This window comes from Excalfactoria chinensis, chromosome 10, assembly GCF_039878825.1.
Source record: "Excalfactoria chinensis isolate bCotChi1 chromosome 10, bCotChi1.hap2, whole genome shotgun sequence".
Classification (NCBI taxonomy): Eukaryota; Metazoa; Chordata; class Aves; order Galliformes; family Phasianidae; genus Excalfactoria; species Excalfactoria chinensis.
Window position 1 is genome coordinate 8435430 of NC_092834.1, and position 24722 is coordinate 8460151.

Below are 24722 nucleotides of genomic sequence, written 5' to 3' on the forward strand. Positions count from 1 at the left end.
TTCATAACATACTCAGAGCAATGGGAGCTGCCAAGTGAGGTCAGCTGTAGTTAGCTCCTTCCTGTGCCAGAATACCATGAGAAAAATTAAATCAATATTCTGTCACAAAATGACAGTTTATCTTTACTATACTTCCATACGAAGCAGCAATAATGCGTGAACCTTTGCATTTTCTTCTCAAGAACTATCCAGCCAGATTTGCCAATGCATCAAGTTTAGTTTGGGTTGCTTTAAACAAGCCAAGGGTGTCCTCAGAGTTACCTTCTCTGGGAGAATCGCTGTTGCTATAAAACAGTGCAGTCATTTCTGTTCTAGCTGAGCAGCAACAGGGAAGACATATTTGGTGCATGTACTTCCTTTATATATCTGTCTACATGTAAACATACAACACAAGCACAACCTGCAGATACTACAAAAAAGGCTTTTTGAGTTGTGATAAGTTCTGGCACTGAAGGATGCTGGCACAAAAATATTTACTATTTAACTTAGATGGCTTTGTTATGCAATTTAATACATGTGTATAAATTATGCAATACAAATGACCGCACTGTACAGTACCCTGCGTTAAATTAACATGCACTGTTTTTCAAGTTACATTTATATTGAAGTACACTGCAAACAGTAGCATTAAAAAAAACATGGAAATATTTATATGTGCTGAAGAAAGAATTAAAAATGATTCTCATCATTCAGCTCTCTCAAAATCTTTGGAGGTCGAAATACAACAATAGTCAAGTATCTACAGCTGTCTGAGACAGGTGCTTTGCCCATTAAAAAAAAATACTTGCTTGCATTTGAACTCTGCATATAAACTTTATTTTAAAAGCATGCAGTCATCACCGCTGCATCTGTGGCTCTGCAGGACAGTAGCAGGCCTCAACGGCTGACTCTCCACTTAACAATTATTTACACACATTATGAGTCCAGAAATAATCATGAAAGAAACAATGAGGCAACTGCTATTTCCACATGAAAAGCACACTGGACATACTATGAGATTACAGAGAGCATCACTGAAGGTGGAAAGCACACAAAGCCATAGGCTTGTGCTCATTCTCCTTCCATCTGCTGTCTATCTGCTAGAAGGAATCAATTTAGCTGGAGAAACTGTAACTTCAAAGAAAACAAGAGTCAGAGGTAAATCTGAGCAACATCCTTCCAGAGATGAGCATAGTGCAACACTTAAAACTCTGCTATTGAGTCCAATCCTGGTACTCTTATATTGTCAATACTACACAATATGCACAATAAGGGACTAATTATTTTGAGGAACAATGGCCACATTTGGGGCAAATATACAAAATAAAATGAGAATCAAGACTGTCTCCATTTTCACCTTATTCCTTTTGTATCATGGAAGTACTAACTTTGCCTCTGAAGCTCAACTGCCTTTAGACATTAAAAAAAAAAAAAGCTAAGTTAAGCTGAAAACCAGACACTTCCAATCACACACCACAATTTCCATAAAGCCATCTATAAGATGTTTCCATGATTTAAAAACATTTTGCTGCAGCATCACACATACTGCAACACGAGGATACTCTCTAAAGTAAGGTGTGTATCTTGATAGTTATTCCTGATAGAATGAATTAAGTTGCTCTACAAAAAATGCATATCTCAAATTCTTTCCTAGCTATACCCTTATGTGTGGTATCCCTCATGGAATTTCAATAGACTAATCTAGCACAGACTTCTGAGTAAGTAGCTTTGGAAAACTGCAAACAAGTATATAGAGAAAAGGTCATACTCTGCAATATGTTAATATACAAGCAGCAAACAGTCAAGGATAAATTATCACAGTATCAATTTGCAACCTACTTTTTTCTGGTGAGACATGTGCCTTAGCTTGTCCCCTCACAAGCCTGCATGTCGAACCATCTCCTGCACAGATTCCACAGTTGTCTTCCTTGGCATTGCTCCCAAGTTGTCGATCACAGCCTACTGCCTGCCAACATCAACACCACAGTCAGAAGGAGGGCAAAGCTGTAGTAGACATGCTCAGGTTTCTGGAATTTTATTTATTATGTTATCCTTTCGATTTTATGAGCTGGCCTCATTTTTTCAAAGCATATCTTGCCATATATTTTAAAAGCACTGTCATTTCCACGATTTTCATGATGAACCACAACAACTGATATATTTAAGCATAGGCAATACTTGAATCACTTTCCCACTACTTATATGAATGCATACCATGAAGCGTTCCTATTTCTAACACAAGGGACAACTATATTTACAATTTGTTTTTTATCACCTGTTTAATTATGTCTGAGAAAGGATTAATGCAAAGAAATAATCCAAGTTGAACATTTAAAGGGCACTCAGCATTCAGCTTCACAGACCAGCAGCTATGGGCAGTGCTCATAATCTAGTGTCCTGGATACTCCAAAATTTAAATGACATCGGTGTAGATCTATTTGCCATTTGCATCAAAACCTGCGTAATTCTGTCCTTGCCTCTTGATTTTTCATTTTTGTTTCTGGGTATGAGCCAAACATCTATAAAACCTGCAACAATTCTTGTAAAAAACACCCAGATTTAATCACTGACTGGAAGTCCGAAAGCATTTTTCTTTTTAAACCTGTCAACTGAACAAAATCCAAACTATGAAGAAAACATTTTGATTGTTTGTTCCTTTTTCCTCACCTGGTCTTGCCTATCTTACCCTTTAACATTTTTAGAAGAAATTTGCAGGGAGGACCAAATGCTGGGCAATGTGTTAAAGAAAATATTCTGCAGCTTCTTCTATACACATTTCCCTGAGAAGCAAGGTAATTCGTTACGGAAATCATATATATGTGTGTATGTTTAAACAAACTCAGAACTGACAAATGGATAGAAAGTACTATGGAAACTCACAGTTAAAAGCAGTGCTAGAATTCTGAAATTGGCCAGTACACTCCTGTTCCTATATAAAAATGCTTGGAAGGGGCAGTCTTAGCTGCCAAGATCCACCACATCTGTGCTATGCCAGAACTGACACATGATCCCCATGGAGAGGTAGAGATCGAGTCCACACGTAACAGGCAGGGTTGGGTCTTCCAGCCTCTAACAAATGCACACACTCTGCACACCCATTGCCAAACAGGGAGAAGCGTAACCTCTAAACTTTCTTTTTCTGCCCATCTCCCTCTACTGGACCCTTAGATACACAGTTCCCAACATCCTTTACTGCCTTAAGATGAAGGCATCATGGAGGAGAGTTACTTGCATTAACTATTCCAGCACTTCAGTTGAGAGGTAATTTTTCTCTCTTTTAGTTGGCCATATCACAGCAGGTCACAGAGAAGCAAGCTTACAGACAGGAAAATAGCTTAGATGCTATTGAATAGCTTACATCAAAAAATCCCATTAACAACTTCCTTTTTGAAGACCAAAGCCATCATATAAAGGAGCACATAGCATTCCTGTTTGGTAGGCATGTGCAAGATGTGCTGCTGGAACTACGTAATGGTAGGAAATGACAGGAAATCAGAGGATGTAAGGAAGGAATATCACTAGACTGTTGCCGTGCACAATTATAATCCAAACCCCATACTACACTATCTGATATTGTGGCCTCCTGACTGATACCCAAGACATTCCGAAACAGATCCCCTGAACATACTGCTGGGCAACAGCCCACATCAAATGACACTTGATTGTTTGGGATGACAATCACTTACTCAGAAATGATGTACTGCTGAACACAAACAGGATTCTGTAGCACTGCTAAGGAAATTGATTAAATTCAATGATTTCATGTTAATGAAATTTTAAATGCTAATAAAGTCTTAGTTTTGGAAGGCAACAAGTCAACACACAAAACAGAGCATCTCAGAACAGGTGCATATTTACTGCTTAGAAGTAGCGGATGAATGCATTGAATGCATACATGCTGCAGTACTGTAACTCAGGAGACTGGATTCAAGTGTTTTCAATTGAAGATTTGTATTTACTTATTTACTTTAGTTCTTGGCTCATCGACACTATGAAGATAAAAAACTGCAAACAAATGAATCTGGACAAGTTTATCTTCCCGTTTTATCACCAGTTAGCATGAATGAAAATGACAGAATTTCAGAACCAGAAGCTACCTGGGCCACTGTGTGAATCAGAAAGTTGATAAAACTTCAGCAAATATTATAAACCAATGCTTTGCATAGTGACCTTAGCTTTGACAACTCCTTCAATTCCCAGTTCCACAACAGACTTTCGTCTTGACCTCTGAACACTTCCTCTGCTTTCCAATTTCCAAGCTGTGAAAGGGATAAATTTGCAATTCCCCACCTCACCGTTATGTTGCAAGAACAGATGTCTTAAAGATTCTGAAACATTCAGACAATGCTTGGGGATCAAACCAGCACTTGAAATAGCCTCACCTTCCTTTAAGGTAGATTTTTCAAATGTTTACTGCTCACCACTGCTCTTCCAGCTCTTATTCACAAAAGCAATACTAGCACATGGAGGTAAATTGTCAGAACTACTGCTACTACAGGCTTTCAGCAGATCTTACATGTTCCCATTTTATAATGTAATCTCATTTTCTAAATACTGAGAATATATTTATTCACTCATCAATTAATTCTCAAAAGAAAAAAATCAGCTGTATGTTGCGATACTGTGTGCAGGACATCTGTATTTTTATTAGCTTCAGCTGTTGTATGCTTCTAGCCTACGGATCCTGCAGTGCTTTGGTGAGAGGAGGTTGTTGAGCAAGCAAAGGACTAGCAAGACCATGCCATTAAAACCCAACATGACAATAATAGGCAGACAGTATATAACAGAGGTATTTCACATATCCACTGTGAAAACAAACCCTCATTCCATATAACAAAACAGTACAACTGTGCAAACACAAGGCACTATTGTGTCCAACATGGAATGTAAGGAAAAAGATAATCAGCACAGCAGCATACTTACATTAATTGTTTCACAGGGTATTACGGCTAAATTTTTAATACATAAATGCCACAGAAATAAAATAGGAAGGTTGGCTACTAATGCAAGGGATTTAGGTAGAGGGAAAGCTTTACAGCTCCCCTGCCAGCAAATGTAACATGTCTGACTAGATCTATGCACCTTCGTGGAGTTCTTTCCGAGATTGTGTTTAAATCAATTATTATGAGTATACAGTGATATCCCAGGATACAATTCAAAAAACAACTCAAAGTAGAATCACAATTTAGGCCTGGAATGAGAACAGAATCTCAAACTGTTTAGCATTAAGCACCCAAAAAAAGCCCAGCAGAATTTAACATGACAAGCCTCCAATTTAGAGGTTGTTCAACAAGTGTGCAAACATCAGCACTAAGGTAGGGGGTACCTCATAGCTGAGTGTCGAGGGTTGGCCTCCTGTATTTGTTTCTAAACCTTTGACAGAAAAGAATTTCTCACACAAGCTGGACAGCCATAGATCACACTAGAAGAGCAGGAAGCTGCAAGGTGTAGCTTTAGAAATTTACGGCAAGAACCGTAAATTAAGGTAGGAATTATTTTCAAGAAGAGGATAGATGTGGCTTAGGGATGTGGTTTAGTGGATATAGTGGTGATGGATCTAGATGATGGTGGTGAAGTTGGACTAGATGATCTTTAGTGGTCTTTTCCAACCTGTGTGATTCCATAATTCTATCCCAGCCAGTAACTTTGATAGAAAAACAAAGACAGAGTTCAAGGAAATGCTTTGAAGAGTACATGTGTATTTGCATGCAGAGCAAAAACAAGGTCTAGAAAGTGCTGTATGGCAGCAGCCTTCCCCATCTCACACAGCATTGCAGCAAGCCAAAGGGTTCGGATGATTTTCATGATTAAGGCATTTGTTAGGGTTAATTTACCCCACATCACTAGCTGTTTACAGAGCAAAGGGATCAGCTATAAATGTTACAGGCAGATTGGGAAAACATCTGCACACTTTTAGGGTACAGTCAAAAATAATTATATTAGGTGATATTAACATAAACTGTATAAATGAAACAAGCGACAATACTAACCATGTAATAGAAGTATTGGGACCTTGTCAAAGTAAGAGAATAATCCAGAAGAAAAAAAAGGTCATAAATCAAAAAATGCTACAAGTATTGTAAAGACCGCGCTGCAAGTGAGTTCCTACACAAATAAACAGCTGGGGAAAAAGTGACCATTGTTTAGCAAAATGGACAAGGAAATTTAATTTAAAAGGTTTTGAGACATGATTACTTTGTGTATTTAATCACTTGGTAACAAGGGGTTATGCATTTGGACAGATTCTTTTCAAACTGGTGCATGATATGTGACTACTGTAGGGCATTACAATGTTTGTTTTTTCAATAAGCAAAAGAGCACTGCTGTTTTGTCACAAGCAGCTCGGATAGAAAGCATTTAATTAAGCAGTGAGAAGAAATACTCGTCTGCTGCAACAAACAGTACTAAACCAGACAGTGCTGTTGTGAAATGCACTACTGAAGGGTGTTAAATGTTTGTAGCGTGCTTAGAATGCTCATGTGAGTTCAGAAAGGCAAAGGAAGAGCAAAAGGTCAGGGTATAAAATATAGTAATACAGATGAAAGATTAATGGAATTGCTGCTGTGTTAGAGGTGACTGTGGAACATTACAAATATCTTTACAGATATAAATCCAAAAAAATGGCTCAGAAGCTTCCACAGATGTTTCTTTAACATTTAGTAGGGTTTCAAAGATGAGGCATTAGACTTAAATGAAGAAATGAATATGGCACGTTAATTCTGATTTATGAAGGTCAAAATATAATCTGTTAAACTCAAGGCTCTTCCTTCCTTAAGGAAATATTTATAGTTAACTGTGATGAAAAAAGTACTGCAAAGTGACAAATTTATGACAGACTCCCATACAGCAAAAAAGCCCTGTAATAAAAACCTGGCAAACTTCAGTCCTCCTTCAGTGTACCCTTAATGAACATAAACACAAACATGGACTAGAAAATGCCCATGCAGAGCTCAAAGCAGAAACGGGTTTTGAAATGACAGTTTTTGCTTTTGCTTGTTGCTGTAGGCCCTCAGAACATGGCTATTCCCTTAACTTACTGCTCATCTCCATCTGCAGGCACTGTCTTTCAACACAGGTATGACACCATTTTTTATAGAATACACTCCAGGGATGCAAGTTGTCAATTATAAAAGTATTATGTGTCAATCATATGAAATATTTTTGGAATGCTAAAGATTCAAGATTACATGCTTTGAATAAGGAGCCTGAAGATATATTCACATTTCACATAACAAGAACACTGAGGTGAAACAGGAGAAAACACCAAGAATTTGCATAACAAGCACCCACTGCTAAGCATCACTACTGCTATTGAAAATATGAATTTATATGTAGCAATACATACAATTATATACAATATTTCTGTCTGGAAAAAGATTTCCTGCTTCACTGGTCCTCTGGAACCAGAGATCCGGGTACAGTCCAATAAGACAAACATACTAAGTTGTCTAAATGGAAGTTGCTACCAAAAAAAAAAAACAAAACCAAAAAGAAACCAGAACAAACTAAAACTCAGCAGTTCTTACTTGTGGCAGATAAATATATTTTGTGAAGCCGCACGAGTGTTGTTCTTTCTCCCTTTCTCCCTATTTACCATGTCTTGGACTATTTAAATATTCAGGAAATATCCATGCTGAAATCAAGTATGTGCTAAATGCTACTAAATTGTTCTGAAATGACCCTAATAGTATTTTTGATTGATAGCCTCATTTATCAACAATGATTAAGGGAAAAACATCAGTTAATAACATTTTTCAGTGCTCTATTTTTGCCCAAGAAACAGGCATAGATCATTGTCAGGGAGTGATGCTCTTCATCAACATGACTGACTTCAATAAAATAAAAACAGAAAATCAATTATCAACCCTTCACAATGACATACTTAGCATCCTCTGGAGTTGCTTCACTGCACAACAGTAAGAGAAATCCAGATGAAATCTACTCTCAGTACATATGTACTTTAGTTTTTTCACTTGCCTGGCAATTTCATAGGATGCACATCTGTGTGTACTCATGGAATAGACTGCAAACAGAATAGTGGCACAAATGTACAAATGGCATTTAGTCAAATTCAGCTACAGTAAAAACCCAGCCAGTAACTTAAGGAGAAGTGCCCAGTGTGCCTAATGCATGAATGAAGTAAGAAGCTGCACTGCAGAAGGCACAAATGGCTTCCATTGCCTGTGAAATTTGTTAAGATGTGAAAAACACGGAGTGAAAACTGAATGAATATTACACCAAACAAACCCAGCAAAGGGATGGAACTGCCATACCACCAGGACAGCAGCGCTCACGTTGTCCTAACAGAATGATTTCTTTCTCTCTTGCAAGAGATCAGAATTCAGATTGAAATGGAAGAAAAACATCCAAAGGTTATCTGCACTGCAAGAAGCATAAGATGCCTTCAGAATTGTTTCTGAATTCAAAAATAATCATCTTCCACTCTTGTAACTTGACTAGCAAAGGACATGCATTTTATTTTAACATTTACTAGTAAAAGAAAAAAGAAAATAGTGAAAAATTCTTACAAGCTCACTAAAATAAATCCATATTGCAGTTTCTTAGAATCGCTCTCAAGAGGGAAAATTAAAGTCCTCAGGGTCTCACTCACAAGAAAAAGAATTTCTATTTTACAGACAAACACACTAAAAATTCTAAAACTCAGAAAAATCAAATATGTATTTAACTATACAGGCACATCTGCTATCCCACTACACAGATCTCACTGCATCAGTGTCAGCTATTAGCTGCATTTTCTCCTGCCCTACTTGCTTTACCACAGAATCACAATGCAGGCAGATGTTAGGAATGTCTGCATCCACACAACAAATAATTAATTTTAAATATGGCTATGGGAATTTATGGCAATAAAAACATAAGTATGAAATTCATCATGGGAAAGTTCTGCTCTGGCTTAGCTAGCGTTTTCCATTTGCCCTTCTATAGAACACAGAGGCTGACATTCAGAGCCCATCTATTCATTTACTTTGCAATCTCTGCTCACATCCCTTGCTTTGTGATAGCTTCAGCTTGTAGCTTATTTCTACACAGCTAAAATATGCCCATAGAGAGAACATACAGCAAAAAACTCCCACTCTTTCCCATGCTCAACATCAACAAGTAAATGAGCTTCTACAAACAGGGAAAGATAACAAGACATTCCCCTCAAATTCAGAGTGTTACTTACATTTATTTATTTAACATAGAAGAGTTTCTACTTTCAGGTTGAGTCCTGCTTTATCCTCACTGACGATTTAATTTGGTCTTTGACATGATTTTGTCCTTATATGGCATCACAATTCTGTCTCACAACTCTTCTGTTACTAAGCTCAGTCTATCAAAGGCTGAACTGTTGCACTGGGCCTCACATCTCTGCCACAGAGCCAGCACAGGTCAGCAGCAGTCCCAAGAAGCTGCCCTGGCTGTCAGAATCTGCTAAGAAGCAGAACATGGCCCCTTCATAGACCCTGGGCATGCACTGATGCAGAGTTCCCCAGCCCATCACTGCATGGCCGGTGAAGGAGCAGCCCAGCTGCCCAGATGGGCAGGTCTTAGTGGGAGTAAGGTGTTTCTTGCAAGCTTTCAGTTGTTTGTAGATGAGAAAGTAAGAAGTGAGGCCAAAGTGTGTCAAAATCCAAAACTCAGAACAAAGTACAATAAAGAAGTCAGAACGAGTGGGCACAAGCAGACATACCATGATGGTCAAGTTTCTCAGCCCTCCATACATAGAAGAAGAATGCAAAGCAATAAAGAACAAAAGGTAAAATAGACGGTTCATTAAATTCATGGCATATGAAATGGCTCCTAAATAGACTGTCCACATATTTCTGCAGATATTTCACATGTGAAGGCAGGAGGCTAAAGAGCACTCCAGAATTCTGCAAACCCACTTCTATCAAAACGTTTCCAAAACATGTAAGTCTTCCTGCAGGACCTGCCATATTCTGGAGCATAGAAAGAGCCCATAGAACCACTCAGCAGGAGAGCAAGTACCTTTTCCTACATGGTTTTTAGAAGACACACACATACAGACACAGGGTCAGACACGAATTCCCATTGGGCTTCCTGCTTGTGAGAATGCTACTGAAAAAGAAATCAGTATATGGAATCATATTACTTTGCTGATTTTCTGACTGGTCCCAGCCATATCTGCCACAGCACTGGGGGATCTGAAGGCAACAAGATACCCAAATCATGAGTTCCTGTACTGAGTTTATCACACTCACACAATGCAGGGCCTTGCTAGGCTGGGAAATAAAGTCATATTTATATAAGGCTCGCTAAAACAAAATAAAACTTGGCAAAGAATCACTTAGAAAAAGAGACATACAGATAAGGAAACTGAGATCAGAAAAAGCTCACCCCTAATCTGACAGAAGGGATAAACAGTAAGAAATCCCTATGGGCATTAATCTTCCATCAGAAACAGCAGTGTGGAGAAAAACAGAAGGTCTGAAAAGAGATGACAATTTCTAGCAGCACTGAACAGCTGCGAACTAAAAGCAAGTGACTCCAAATGACATTTTCAGAGTCCGTGAGCACCCGCTGCTACCGGCCACAAAAGGCCTCCTCCACATTGCCAATGTCATTGTCTCTAGTGAGCTGCTATCCTAAGGCAGGCAGGGACATGAAAAGGGTCCAAGTGCAGTTCTTATAGTGCACTCTGCTGGCCTGGGCAGTGCTGAGAGCCTCCATGGGAGAGGATGTGAAGTCTGGGAGGCTGCAGAACAGGACCTTGTCTGGTCACACAGGACACAGTAACCCATGCTCATCTGTCTCCTTCCATGAGACTTCTGGAGACACACCAATGTTTCCCAGCTAAGTTGCAGCTGGAACTCCTACTTGGTTTAATGAGATCTTACATGTATAGTTACATGAAGATTTTGATATATACCCCATTGGACTAGAAAGATTTATTGAGTCTATGTGAGCAACTCCCATAATCACTCTGGGTGAGGTCCAGCCTGCCAGCACCATTGTCTGCAGAATTATGTGGATGAAGTACAGGTCTCTGCATAGAAGTCCTTTACACTATGCTGTTGATGGGCTACATAATGATACCTGGGGAAGGATGCAATATAAAGGCTGGCTTAAAAGCAAGCTTCCTCAAAATTAGTTCCTCCTGTAAGTTACTCCAGGTGTGAAGGACAAAGAGGTGAAAGGCAAATACTGTAATGTGAACTTTTTTATTCTTAAATATAAGAAAGAGCCTGTTAGTGATCTGCTGCTGCTTTGTTGTTGTTTGCTTTTTTGGGTTTTGTTTTTTGCTTTTCCCTGATGTCCTTTTATACTCTTATTTGAGGACCAACTACTCCAAGAAGAATAAAAAGAAAGATTATCCTAAGTAAAAAATCACCTTCAGAATGATTACTCTAAAGAGTAAGAATTAGAAGATAAAAATTTAGGAAGCTGTTTAAACTCCTGAAATCCAGATTGAACACCAGGGTAACTTCAGAAAAGAAAAAAAGAAAATTAATATTTTTAAGGAACCAAATCCCTCCTTTAAAAACAAAGTTTTCTTTGTTCCTCATTCTGTGTGATAAGAATAAAAAATTAGAAACTATAAAAAAATACATTTGTAGATTCCTCTCATACATGTACTTTTAAATGAGATGAAATCCTTTACTCTTTGCTGTGCTTTCCACTGGGAAGTCTGCAGTAATATGGGATGGAAAAGAAATGCCCCTTTCTCAGCATCTGAACATCAAACCTCCTGTGCAATTTGTGCAGTCCTTTAACAGACTTGCAAGCAATAGGTATCCATAGGAACCCACAGGGGACGTACACGAAACAACTGAAAAAGCAGCCCTCAGAACAGAAGGAGTCAGAGTGAGAAGAAATTGTTAAACCACCATCATTTCAAGTTTTAACCATAAGCAGAGCTCCCACAAGATCGTGAAAAAACATGCTGTCTTCGAACAGCTTACAGCAACAGCTTCCAGTGAAAACTGACAGATATTTACATCAAGGGTAAGAGCACTTTGGTTGCAAGTGTGTGAGATTCCTTCTTGGTCTATCATGATGCACGACAGAAACACAGGGCATGGCAGAAGTCAGTGGCACTCCGCTTGACATATCAGATGTGTTCTAATGTCAGCTAAATTTATGCCATATGCTACAAAGCATAGTGCAGTATCTGCCTTTTCTGGAGCAACAAACAACTCACTGACACCAAATGGAAAGTTCACCGGAGGATTTATATCATCTTTGACCTAATTGTGACTGCCTAGGACAGAACTACTCAGGCTTCTCCTTCGGACTGGTATGTGATTTGGGGTGATGTGTGTATTTGTTGTCCAAACACATTGCTCTAGTTTAGGAAAATTATCAGTGTAACCATTTTAGGTACTGAAACAAGACCTAATTCTGCATTTTGGTAGGAAAAAATAAAATTACAAACTAGAATTCAAAACAAAAACCAAGGCCAGGCAGGGCCCCAATGAAGGCGGAGTAACTGGGTAAGCACTGCCCTCACATGTCTGACATGCAGATGTTTTTATATGTCTCCACCCACATCCAGATGGGCACAGCAGGAATATATTATACAAAAAAAAAGTGTTGGTGGTTGAGCAGAGAATAGAAAAAATACCAGAAGTGTGAAAATCCTCCCGACAGTGAAGTTTTGACCTGTCCCTACTTAGCACAAAAACCCCAGATATTTGCTTTGATAACAGAAGAAAGGCAGTAGCAGACAAAATGAATAAACAAATAAAATAACAATAATAAAAATAAAATTGGTTGAATTAAGCCTCAGATAACCCCAGAATTATTAACTCCAGTCTTATTAACCTTTCCAATAAACTCTTTCCTGCTCCACCACCCTCAGATTTTACTTTTCCCAAAGACACAAAACTCTTACCCAGAAACCAGTTTTGTTGTTTAATGATTTTTTTCAACCCTGTTATTAAGTCTAGATCTAGTTCTTAAGGGAAAAGTGGAGAATCAGAATTGAACCTGGACAGCAGGAACTTAACGTCTCTGCACATTTACATTCATACTCTGCCCAGGAGATGGACGGAACAAGAATCTGAGAGGAAATTATGGCAGGGAAAACTGAGATCTTATAAAACTTACCAACTTTCTGAGACAATAAATGAGCAAAACCAGCACCAGTTTGGAAATGGACTCAGGCAATCCAGTTTCCTTATACTAACTCTTTGGTGCTTGCAGGCATAAAAGCGAAGATATCCGCATCAGCAGTATGACATGTTTATTTAGATGAGTTCACTGTAAAAGTGCTTGCCAAGTTATTTACGGGCTGTGCCAAGTACATGTCAAAACCCAACAGACTGATCTTATAGCAACAATCCTGGAGAATCAAGGATTCTGCTGTCTCTCTCTCTCTTTCTCTCTTAACAGCAGTTGACTAAACAACAATATTTTTCCAGGAAAGATTAGATGTCAATTTGTTTTCTTTTCCTGCTTAAACAGGAGTAGTAACAAAGACTGGTGTCAGTTTCTGAGGAAGCCCTCCCCAGTGCAGTCCCTTTCACAAGGAACCGACATTTCCACTCCGCCCCACAAAGAGAAGAAGGTTATTCAAACGACCAAGGACTTCAAAGGTCTTCAGTAAATAAAACTGCAAGTGTTGATAACAGCAAAACTACTAAAAACAAACAAACAAAAAACCCTCTAAGCTATTCTTGCAAGACCTCAAAGTAAGACTACGTCAGATTCAGCATAATACTTCTGTGCAGCAATAGACACAAACAGCAGAGGCTTCTGTAGATGTACCATCTGCAAAATGCATTGGTATCCTGCAGGCTGAATTTTTGTATTAAATAAGGAAACATCACTAACAGTGTTACAAAAGAAATGCATTATTTTGCAAGTGCTTCCGGAGTTTACAGAGGTACATCCTATCTAAATAAGCAGTGTAATGAACACTGTTGGACACCGCTGTGAAATACTATTGACAAGTGATGTCTCTTGAAGGGCAAGACTGTAAGGAACTCTTCTTCAATTACAGAGGCAGCAGATGCATTGTGTTTTGGCATGACTGGTATTGCAAAAGCGTAGCATCGATAGAAGTCACAAAAGTCACAGCAAGGTCCAGATCATACATTAATGTTGCCGTCATCTGCACACCACAGTTTTGCCAAACACGCTGTATTTTCCCCTACAATGGGGCTCTTTTGCTCATCAGGCTATGCCCTGTGTTTTTGAGCTGCATATGTTTTAGGCATTTAACAGAACAAGTCATTTGCAGAGGGAAAGAAATAATTGTAATAATATATCAGTAACATACAATTAATTCAATCTCAACTTCAGCCTGTGTAGTAATGTTTACCACCCTTGGAAAAACTCAGAATGACTGATTACAAGTTATTAAGTAAGAAGTTGCTTCAGAAAGTCATTATGTTAAGCATTCTGTAAGGGCCTCTTATACTCTTGGCACACAGGGCACATTTGTACAATTACTGTGGCTGTGCAAGGACAGGCACCATAGCTGCTTCCAACTGCCCAAAGCCTTTCAGCTGATGCAACAAATGGGGTGATGCAGAGACACACAGGGAGAGAAGTAGGGGTAGGACTGGATAGAACTAGGAACAATGCTGAATGGCCATCAGCTGGCTAGTACTTTAACTGAGATGAAAAATGATGATATTCAAACCAAAGAACTGTGATGCTGCCCTCCCTCATAAATTTCTGTTCCCCAGTTACTAAGGCAGCACAAAATACTGGGATCCTATGCTGCTGTCTGGCTTTGCTTCAAGGTCGCCAGGAGGCTAGGCTCCTGATCCAGGGCAGTCAATAAAGATACAACACCTCCTGACAAGGTGCTAAGCCTGGAGATGAGAAAAAGCAAAGAAGCAGCTTCGGCTGGTTCTGTGTGAAGTATTACCCATCTGCCAGTCAGTTCTGTTCTGGCACTTGGAGCTTCTGACCCAATTATCAGATTCCCGGGAACATCTATCTTTAGTGGCTGGATCTAGAAAGCCTGAGACTATTTCTTCCATCAAAGAATAACCTCGATGAAGTCATGTAAATCAAGAGTTTGGCAGCTGAGCAAGCCTTGTTTCTTATCTTTAATGCTTTTACCAGAGGCAGAACCTCTCCTCTAGAACTGAAATCTATAAATTGCAAATATATGATAGGGATCACAGGAACTTAGGATTCAGATCTTTCAAATGTACTTTGTTAAAAAAAGAAATAGTACTACTGTAGGCATATTTGCTGCATAAACTAGGAGCTCATTAAGAAATGAATAGCCATGAGCAACACATGCAGCAAACATACACGCACACGCACACAATTCTCAGTGGGAACCCATAATATATACATTATATATATATATACATATATATATATGTATGTATGTATATAAAATTTTCTCCTTATCAGAGTTCATGAGATACAACACTTAGAGAAAGAGTTTATAACCAGTCTCTGTAATTTTTACATGACTAAAAATTACAGTATAAGTAGAAGAATGAGTGAATGTTTTTGACCTCATTTATGTATAGAAATATCAGTGGCTAAGGCAGACAGTAACTTCTACATGGAAGAGAAAGTTGAGTTATCTACAGTCCAGCTGGCAATCCTTGCAGATACTTCTAAAGAAAACTGATGCATAGAGATGAAAAATAACCAAAAAGTGTCCACCTTCATCTACAAAAGTACCTCAGATCTCCACCATGAACATACCTGGCATATTCCACTAATGCACATATCCAGTGATTCCGTATTGCAGCGAGTACCATCTAGTACTTTCGGGGCAAGCTCCACAATCAAGTTCTTTCCCAGAGCTTGACACTTTAGGGCACATGGTGCGGTAGGGTCATTATACACAGGGATCCACTCATAGAAATGCCCCTGGTACTTGACATCATTGTAGGCTGAACATTGTTGTGCTCTGAAGTCACCAACATCTGAAGGGCAGTCCTGAAAGCAAACCAAATGAAATAATTTATAAAAATAGGTAACCTTTTGCATTTGTAGGAGTTATCTGAAGAATTACGCAGAATCTGTTAAGGTAGGCTTGGTTCAAGAACTGATCTGCTATGACAAATACATCACAGCGTTCTACGGTATGCATTAATACAATTTATGTTGCTTAATCCATTGCCCAGAAATGGGGCAGGAAGATGAGGAAGAGACATCAGTGTCTTTTCCTTTAGTACAATTACAAAAAGTTCTTTACCTTAAGGGAAAATTCGTATCTCATTTTGTTGAAATAAAATAGACTTTACATGGTGCTGATCTAAGGGGTTAGTTCTGTAGTTCCTTCCAACACAGCCTCAGCACATATAGATGAAACACCAAATACAACAAATGTCTCTTCAACAATGTTTGAAATGAAGTGTTCTAAGATATTTCTTCCGTATAAAACAGTGCACCCAGTGACATTAATATTAAGCTACGGTGACAGGAAAGGAGATTAGAAGTGATTTATTCAAAAATAACTTCAGCAAAGTACTGACAAAGGAGTTAGCACGTCAAATCATCTCTCACTCTCATTTACAAGTATATCCAGTGTCAAACAGTCCATATGCCAGACCAAGAATTCCAACTGCCCATACAAGCCTTCTGTGAAGCTGATTTTAACAAAGATTTGTTTTCATTGGATATAAGGCTGAAAGCTTGTGATGTGTTCCCTGACAAAAACCTCACTAAGGGCAAGTGCATCACTACTGTTTGAAACATACATGAAAAAATATCTCTGGCTTTTTTGTAGACTGTAAGAAACTTCTAAGATCAGATGTGTTCTTATGGAGCAACAGATGGGGCTTTTGCAACATGCAGTGCTTTGCAACACTGTCCGGTAATACATATTAGAGTGAAAATAAGTCAAAGTTATGCTAACGTACTTTGTATTACTTTTAATATGGGATAATTTTAGTTTGAGTTAATAAAATGAAATAAGACAAGGAAAAATTGCAGTTACTTTAAATTTTCAGGTGTTTTATCTCTACAAAACTCCACAGGAGAGCATTTCAGAAAATGTCAAGCAAATACTGTTAGAAATCACCCCTATTTACTATCACTTCAAAGAAAGCCACCACATTTGCACGGGTGTAAATGAGAGCAGAAATTGGCTCTGACTTATCTGTCACCTCCCATTTACCACAACAGAAAGTCTAAAAAGCAGAGAAGACATCAGAGTGTATATGGATACCATATGGTTTTCCCTTCCACTGTTGGAAAGAAAGGAGCAGCTAATGATAAAAAATAGTTGATGTTAAATTCAAGTAAAGTTAGAAGGAACATTCTGTTATTCAACCACAATATAGAGCTAGATTTTCATCACAAAGAACTGAAGCACTATCTGTAAAACAGACAGAGCTACATCCCTAGGCTGGGCTTTGACAGGCTGCTGTTACAACTCATTATCATGAGGCGTTGGTGCAATGCCAAGACACAAACACTACAGTGTCAGGATGTCAATCCATGGTTACTGTATGTTTCACATCTATCCAACACAAGGCAGTTCCTTCCTTCCACTCGCTTCCTGCCTGCTTAAGAACAAGTGAATTCTCATCTCCCTGTTCAGCTTTGGCATCTTCAAAGCACAGAAAGCAACTGTGGCATTCCATTCACATGTCTGCCCCCACCTGCTTTACGTTTGAGCTGTGTTCAGAAGCAGGAGAATAAAAAGAGCATGTCAGAGAGATATCAAAGGGCTGAAATTATAATTTACATTAGAGTAGTATGGTTAGGTTACGTTTGAACTTGACGATTTTTAAGATCTTTTCCAACCTGAGCAATTCTATGATTCTATGACTGTACATCAGAATTTGGGCAGCAACCATGTTCAGATGCCTGTTTTCCTTGCAACAATATCAATCTGTATAAAGAAAAGAGTTTATAATCTAAACAGAAAGGCAAGCACAGAAAGGAATGTAATCAAGACAACAAGCGATCTCAGAAACATCAGATTGATTCCATTGGAGTAGATGAGGAAAATGAGAAGGATATTAAAAGGAAGGACAGATGAGGGGCAAGGTACGTGAGAGGCAGGCAAGGGAGAAACTCGGGAAGCAGCAAGACCACCTCGCCAACCCACAGTACGTGGGCTTCTTCTGTCCTTTTGGTTTTAATCTATTTCAGATATCAATTCAATTTCCTTTGTTCTCCCTATCCCATCAATATCCCGCACTTTCTTTTTCCTCTATTTGCTGAATATTTTTGCTACTAATTGCGGATTTTCTAATTTCAGCAATTTTATTATTATTATTATTTTCATTATGCCGAATCCACTGAACCATAACAAACCACTTGTAGGTTCACACACCACACAGGGAGCTGAACACACATCTATGATGCCTAATATTTCAGAATGCTGGCAAAATAATCATATCCAGATTTTCTAGTGGAATTCAGTCTATTTATGACGTGAGTCACATAAGTATTATTGGGCAGATCTGAAAAGATGCTTCAGACACGACTACTGTGAAGGTTAAAAACTATACATGTGTATATATGACTCCCATTCTTTTTGTGACAGAAGATTAAAACTACTGCAGTCAAGGGCTGGCTTCCTATGAAATGTACTGGCTAAGTTTTGGCAGTCACTTACTCTTAGACTTTAAAAACAAAGCTAACCTGGGAAATCTGTATCTTTGTAGGCAACGTTCATGTACAAAACATAAAAAGTTGTATCAGACCGTGTGATTTGTGCCAACAATTACACTGCTGAAAAAAAGCACAAAAAGGCAGCAAGAAAATACCCAGTAAAAATGATGACACCAAAGAAAGTCTGCTCCTTTGTCTGGTTGGGTTCTTTGAATCATGTTTTGTTGAAACCGAGCCAGAAGCGATGAAGTCACTGTTTTGTTTTCTTTTTGAAATTAGCTTCAGGTTCTGTGTTACTCATAGGCAATTTTCTGGCCACTTCTGAGTAAAATCAAGATACCTGAATGAGAAACCCTAGCCAGGAGAGCTAAAGATACATCAGCATTATGAAAATAAAAAATAAATGAGCAGATTAGACAGAAACTATGTAACTCAAGATGAAATATTAGAGGAACGGAGCAGACACAATGCAGCCAAGATTTTTTTTTGTTGGGGTAGGTGATCTGGTTAATGAGTGGATGCTGGGACAATAATACGATGAATATATTGAACAAGTGTAAGCATTATTTGTATATAATAAAAGGTTATACTGGAATTAAATGTGAGAAAATCTGCTACAAAATAGTGTTTTTGTCTCACTGTAGGCGAGTCATTCTGGCTTACATGGAAGTGACTTTTTGGCACATGAGAATGCAAAATTTATGGGGAAATGGCCTAAATAACTTGTTCTATGAATAAGACCCTAAAGGATTATCTTAAACACTTCCATATAGTGTACATCACAGCATTAGAATGTAATAGTATATACAAAAATGGAAATTAAAAAAAAGTGGTTTAAGAAAGACTGAAAATCTCACTGAAGAGCATACAGTGAATAGTTCATATTGTTTATTTCTCTACATTGTCTGTAAGAATTCCGTAAATTGCTTTTCTTTAAGCAATCCTGCACCTGACATACCACTTACAATGGAAAGATAAGCAGGCTAAACACAAGCCTTAATAATCTCAGAAATTATTTCATTGCTAAGACTCTGAATTAATTTTTTGATTGAAATATCACTAATATTATTCTGGAACTATGCTTGAGTTCAATGAACTTACTACTATTCTATTACAAATCCAGATGAAACCAATTTTCTGGTAAAATGATTCTTGTTCTTTTCATTAGAATGACACACACATTAAGCTGTGCTTCATTTGTACTCCTCAATATAGATGTTAGTGGTGTAATGTATCATGTAGCAAAATTACATTTGCAGACAACTTTACACAGTGTATATATACTGGATGTCTCCTGTGGTTATCAATAATACCTAATAATATGGAAAGAAGCAAGTTTAAACTCTTAATTTTCAGACTAAAATTCTACTCTTAAAGTGAGAAGCATTCATTAGAAATGATGCTTTGGGGAAAATTAATCATTTGAAGCAGAACAGTTCTAGCCCTAGGTTGGTATTAGGTGTAAGCTCCCATTTCAAGGTTAAATCAGGTCTGATACTCATTTGAATTCAGTGAGGCCAAATTCAAAGATCAACTTTCCACTGTCCTAACAGTGGAAATCTCATGAAATTTATTTTTCTCATGAGTTCTCCATTATCTGATCTATAATCTAGGAAAAACAGTTCCTGAGAGATTCTGGCTCTATCTGAACTAAAATGGAAACCTGACCTCTCTCAGACATGCCCCAAAAGCAGAACTGTAAATGCAGCTTCCTGTCTGGAAATTAACATTTGAATCATCATAAATTCGAACAGATTCGCATACAAGATGCTAGCCACTTATCGCTTTAAAATAAGTCCTAAAGTTATAAAACAGGTCCCAGTGACTTCAGAAAAACCCCCTTGGAGTTCAGAAAGGATATGGTAATCATCTTAATTTTCTCCATAATGACGCATACGAGTGCCTTCATTCTCACCACAGATTTTTTACTGCATAATCCTTAATGCAACCAATGTCTGCAACTGCTCAAATGTATCCTAAATACATACAGGCCTCTACTTATAGCAGAAGTTATGGACAAATTGATCTCATCTTCCTGCTTTTTCTGCGCACTATATAGTTTTCTGTTCCTTTCAAAGGAGGGCCAAGGGATGTGCTACATTGAATTTGCACTGTTGCAGGGGAAGCTGTAGTGCACAACATCAAGCAGAGATGCGTTACTGTATAGAAAGCAAATGAAACATCTAGCAAACTTTTAGACCGTGGCTGTTTATTTACTGCTTACATACTGACTGGCTTATCTAGCTTACCACACAGCTTTAAAAGAAGATGAGTCTTCCATGCGTGGCACTGTTACCTCTGAAGTACAGGAACTGTGCACTGAAGCGCTAGGCCTTTGCTTCTCAAAGGGCAAATGGCAGAGTTTGTCTCCAGGATCCGGCTTTTGCATGCACTTGGCCAGAATTATTAATCACTTCCACTAATTTCTGCCAGCAGAAACTCAGGCTGTGGGCTGCTGAGGTGGAAAATCCATCCAACACCAAGGAATGGAGTTAGAAGTGTTTGAGGTGCTAGCATGCGTTGCTCCTGAGGAGTAGGGCAGAAGCCAACTGGCACAGAAGAAGCCTTAGGTGTGGCACACTGAAGAATGGAGATGGCCAGTTCTCCCAGGAGATGCCCCGATTCAACATACGCACTGAGCCAGCTCCAGGCCTCCTCAGGCGCACATGTCATACTTCCCAGCTGCTGACCCTGGCAGAAATCCTGAGGCAACATGACCATCACCTGCTCTTGCCTGGGTATAACTGAGCTCAAGGGAACAGCAGGCTAACCTTTTTAGGGATGTTTGTGTTACAAATGTCATCTTTCTCCCAGAGCCAGAAGCAAATGAACCAAGCACGCTACAGAAAAGCGGGTAAGATGCTTTTGCTTTGCTCGTCTCCCCTCTTCCTTGGAATGGGACTTTAAGGGCACTGTATTCTCAGGTAGCCCATGCCAGAAGTGTCTGCTGATCATAAACCAATGCATTATGAATCATTGTGTTTGTACACGAGGTCTGCTATCGATGGTATCACAAAATCATGCGCACCTTGAGCAGACTGCAACATCTGGGGTGAGTGAAGGCAGCTGTTTAAACAGCATAAAGCATCACTGCAAATCAGCAGAGCACAAGTCATGAAAGTATGCCATATGTGACTGGTTTTCATAAAATGTGTCTGTAAAAATAAAGTTTGATTGCATCATAGTAACAGCAACTGCTTTTTCAAATCTCCAGCTTCATATTCAGCCACAGAAATGGTCAATGCCAGTGTACCTAAATATATGTATTTTATATAGAGAAATATAAAGGAGGTAATGTAATGTAAGTAGTAATTATGCAATTTAAGATTTGAAAGGAATGCCCTCTTTGCATGCATAATGAGCTCTGTTCTATCATTAGCAATCACAAATGTTCAAGAGCCCAGCATAATGCTTCAAATCTGACAGCACCTCAGGAAAGGCACTTGCTACTTTAAGATGTGAGCTGATTTGTTAGGAAAATTACACGCTTTCAAGTACTAACAAACAATATAAAGTGTTCTGAACCACAATTCAGAAAGAAAATGTCTATTTGGGAAACCTAAATTTCAGACCTTGTGGAGTCATGCAGAGTGAAATCTTTAAAACTGGTAATGGTGATCAAAAGAAAATTATCCACTATAAGATTTTAAATAAGAAGCAGCACTTCTTAAACTCCAACACATCATTTGAATGAGTAAAATATGCTGCAAAAAGGATTAGAAGTCATACTCACATTACTACTGCAGGTTTTGTAGCGAATATTCCGACCTTCACAGTTCCTGAAAAACAGTAAAAATGGTTACACAACAGTACAGCAAAACATCCTGAACATTTTACAGCTAGTTTCTGTCTTGAAAATTAGACTTATTACCACCACAACTTAATCTGGATTCAAAGTACAAGGTCTGAATATGAAGAGGATCTGGGGACTCAAGTGGTTGCACTGCAGTCTCTTCAATAAAGAACACTTAGCTTCCTCTGTGAGCCCAATTTACTACAACTCACCTGAAGCCACATTAGCAGAATTCATAATTTTAAATGAAATTTAAGTCTCTCAGACTGCCTGCATTCCTAAGGTACCCAGCAAATATCAATTGTGAAATTGAGATGGTCCAGCTTCTTAGCAACAATTGTTATTAGTAGGAGAAATAAAAGGTACGTAAAGTCCCAATTATTTATTGTTCTTTCACATAAGTATGGGTGTGTGTGTGTTTCACAGCTATTTTTGAAAGAGTTTGCCAGGCTTTGGGATAACTGACTAGTAGTTCTGCACAGGGGAAGGCATCTCAGTTCTCATCTCATTTGCAGATGGCAAACCTGAGCCTCTGAAAGAACAGAAAACATACTCTTTACTTCTTGAGACTTGATAGGAAATTACATTTAATGATGTCTCTAAAATCAGAAATGATGTCTTTGGAGAATCCCTTCCCAGTGGAAAAGGTCTGTGTTACTCTGATGAGGAATGAATGAGCAGCTGATAATTTACATTTTTGTACTACATTTTTCACTGTCGTACCAAAATTTATGGTAATTATTGAAAAGTTTTTTTAAATTTGAGAAATTGCAAAATACAGTTTTAAAAGAAAGGAGTAACGGATGCCTGGAGCAAGAGCTCAACCAGCTCAGCTGAAGGTGCAGCTCTCCAAGCTCAAGATATTACATGTCTCAAATTTCCAATTTTTGCAAGAATGATCGTATCACAATACGCAAGTAAAGGAGGTTTATGACAAATACAAATGTGAAAACTTTGTTTCACAATCACACGTTTCCTGGACATTACAACAACAGTAAAGCACAGGAAAAAAAACCTTTTAAAATACACATTAGTCAAGGTATGGAAAACACATGTTTTTTCACAGGGGAACACATTAAAAATATTAATAAAACCACAGTGGAATTTATATTGCTACAATTTATTGAGCTCATTTCAGTCACTAACACACTAGCAGAATCTCATGGCTTCTTGCTGGAAATATTGCTATTTTCAAAATCTCTGCATTCTGCACTAAAAGAAACAGGCAGTGTTTTATTCAGTCATCTTTAAAACATGCATTTCATACGCACTGCAGATCACACTATAAGCCTTCTTTAAGAGAAACTGACTTCCTGGATGAAATCACATTTAACTTGAAAAAAAATCTCAACAAAATAGAAATGTAATCAGCAGTTTTTAAAAAGCATTTAGAAATAATTCAAATAACACGAGCAAATATGGATGCCAGCACAGATGCTTCTAAGCTGGTTGGGATCTCATTTTGTCTCTTGCATTACTCACGGTTTTGGGATCGTAGTAACAAGTCCTATACTAGTTCAGTATTACTACTGAGGTAAATGCTGTTCTCTTCAAGGGACAGTGAGGATTTCCCATAAACACACAGAACTGCTGCATGGAAAGAACCAGCAAAGGAAGAGATGTCCTTACAGAAAGTAGCATTTGATGCATCCATAAGTCAGTCGTTTTTTTTTTTTTACTACAGGGAAGAGATGGAAGATCCTACACTTGAACATTACTTCAGATCCAGTTTCTATGCAGGTAATCCAGAATTTGCTTTACATTGGGATGGCAGAGGTATCTCCTAATACTTGACCATAGGAAATAAATCACCCTTGCTATTTCATTAGCGTATTTAATAATATATTTAAGGTCTGTCAAAGTTGAGGGCTAAAATATTCATCTAACACAGAAATATATTAAAATAAAATTTACAGAATCATAGAATCATTAAGGTTGGAAAAGCCCACTAAGATCCCCAAGTACCTCCCTGGGCAGCCTGTTTCAACACATTCCTCCTCTTTCTAAGAAGAAATTTTTCCTAATATCCAAACGTAACGCTTTACCTGTATAAAGCATTACATCCCAGAAAGAGAAGCAACAGTGCTTTTCTATGAACGCAGAAGGCAGGGAATTATGGCACAGCTGCAAAAGAATAAATATACACAAGCATGTGGCTAACCTGCCATTTAAACATCTCCTCAGTGAGTAGGAGGCTCCCCCACCACAGGTCCGCGAGCAATCGCTCCAGGCTCCCCAGGCATCCCAGGAACCATCCTTATCTTCATCAGAACGGGTGATTCTGGAGGTCTAAACAAGATGAAGGTTGGAAAAGAGAAAGAAACTTTAATTGACTTCCTACACATTTTACTGCTTGGCATTAATAGCAGAGCATGTTACTTTGCTTATTGACAATGTCTCAATTTACTATTTTAATATACAACAATTACATGGG

At 38.4% G+C, this 24722-nt stretch overlaps 1 protein-coding gene across 6 annotated transcripts in view; it reads right to left on the minus strand.

The window, feature by feature from the left end:
• ADAMTSL3 (ADAMTS like 3) overlaps positions 1–24722 on the minus strand; it is a 173653-nt gene that overhangs the window by 72613 nt on the left and 76318 nt on the right. For 5 of the 6 annotated variants that reach the window (XM_072345366.1, XM_072345367.1, XM_072345368.1 and 2 more), the window contains exons 4-7: positions 24450–24577; positions 22229–22274; positions 15628–15864; positions 1819–1945 (exon numbers count right to left, since the gene is read on the minus strand). In XM_072345366.1, coding sequence (XP_072201467.1) covers positions 1819–1945; positions 15628–15864; positions 22229–22274; positions 24450–24577 — 538 coding nt within the window. Of the gene's footprint in view, positions 1–1818; positions 1946–15627; positions 15865–22228; positions 22275–24449; positions 24578–24722 lie in introns of those variants that run through there. The other variant, XM_072345370.1, reaches the window with a different exon arrangement.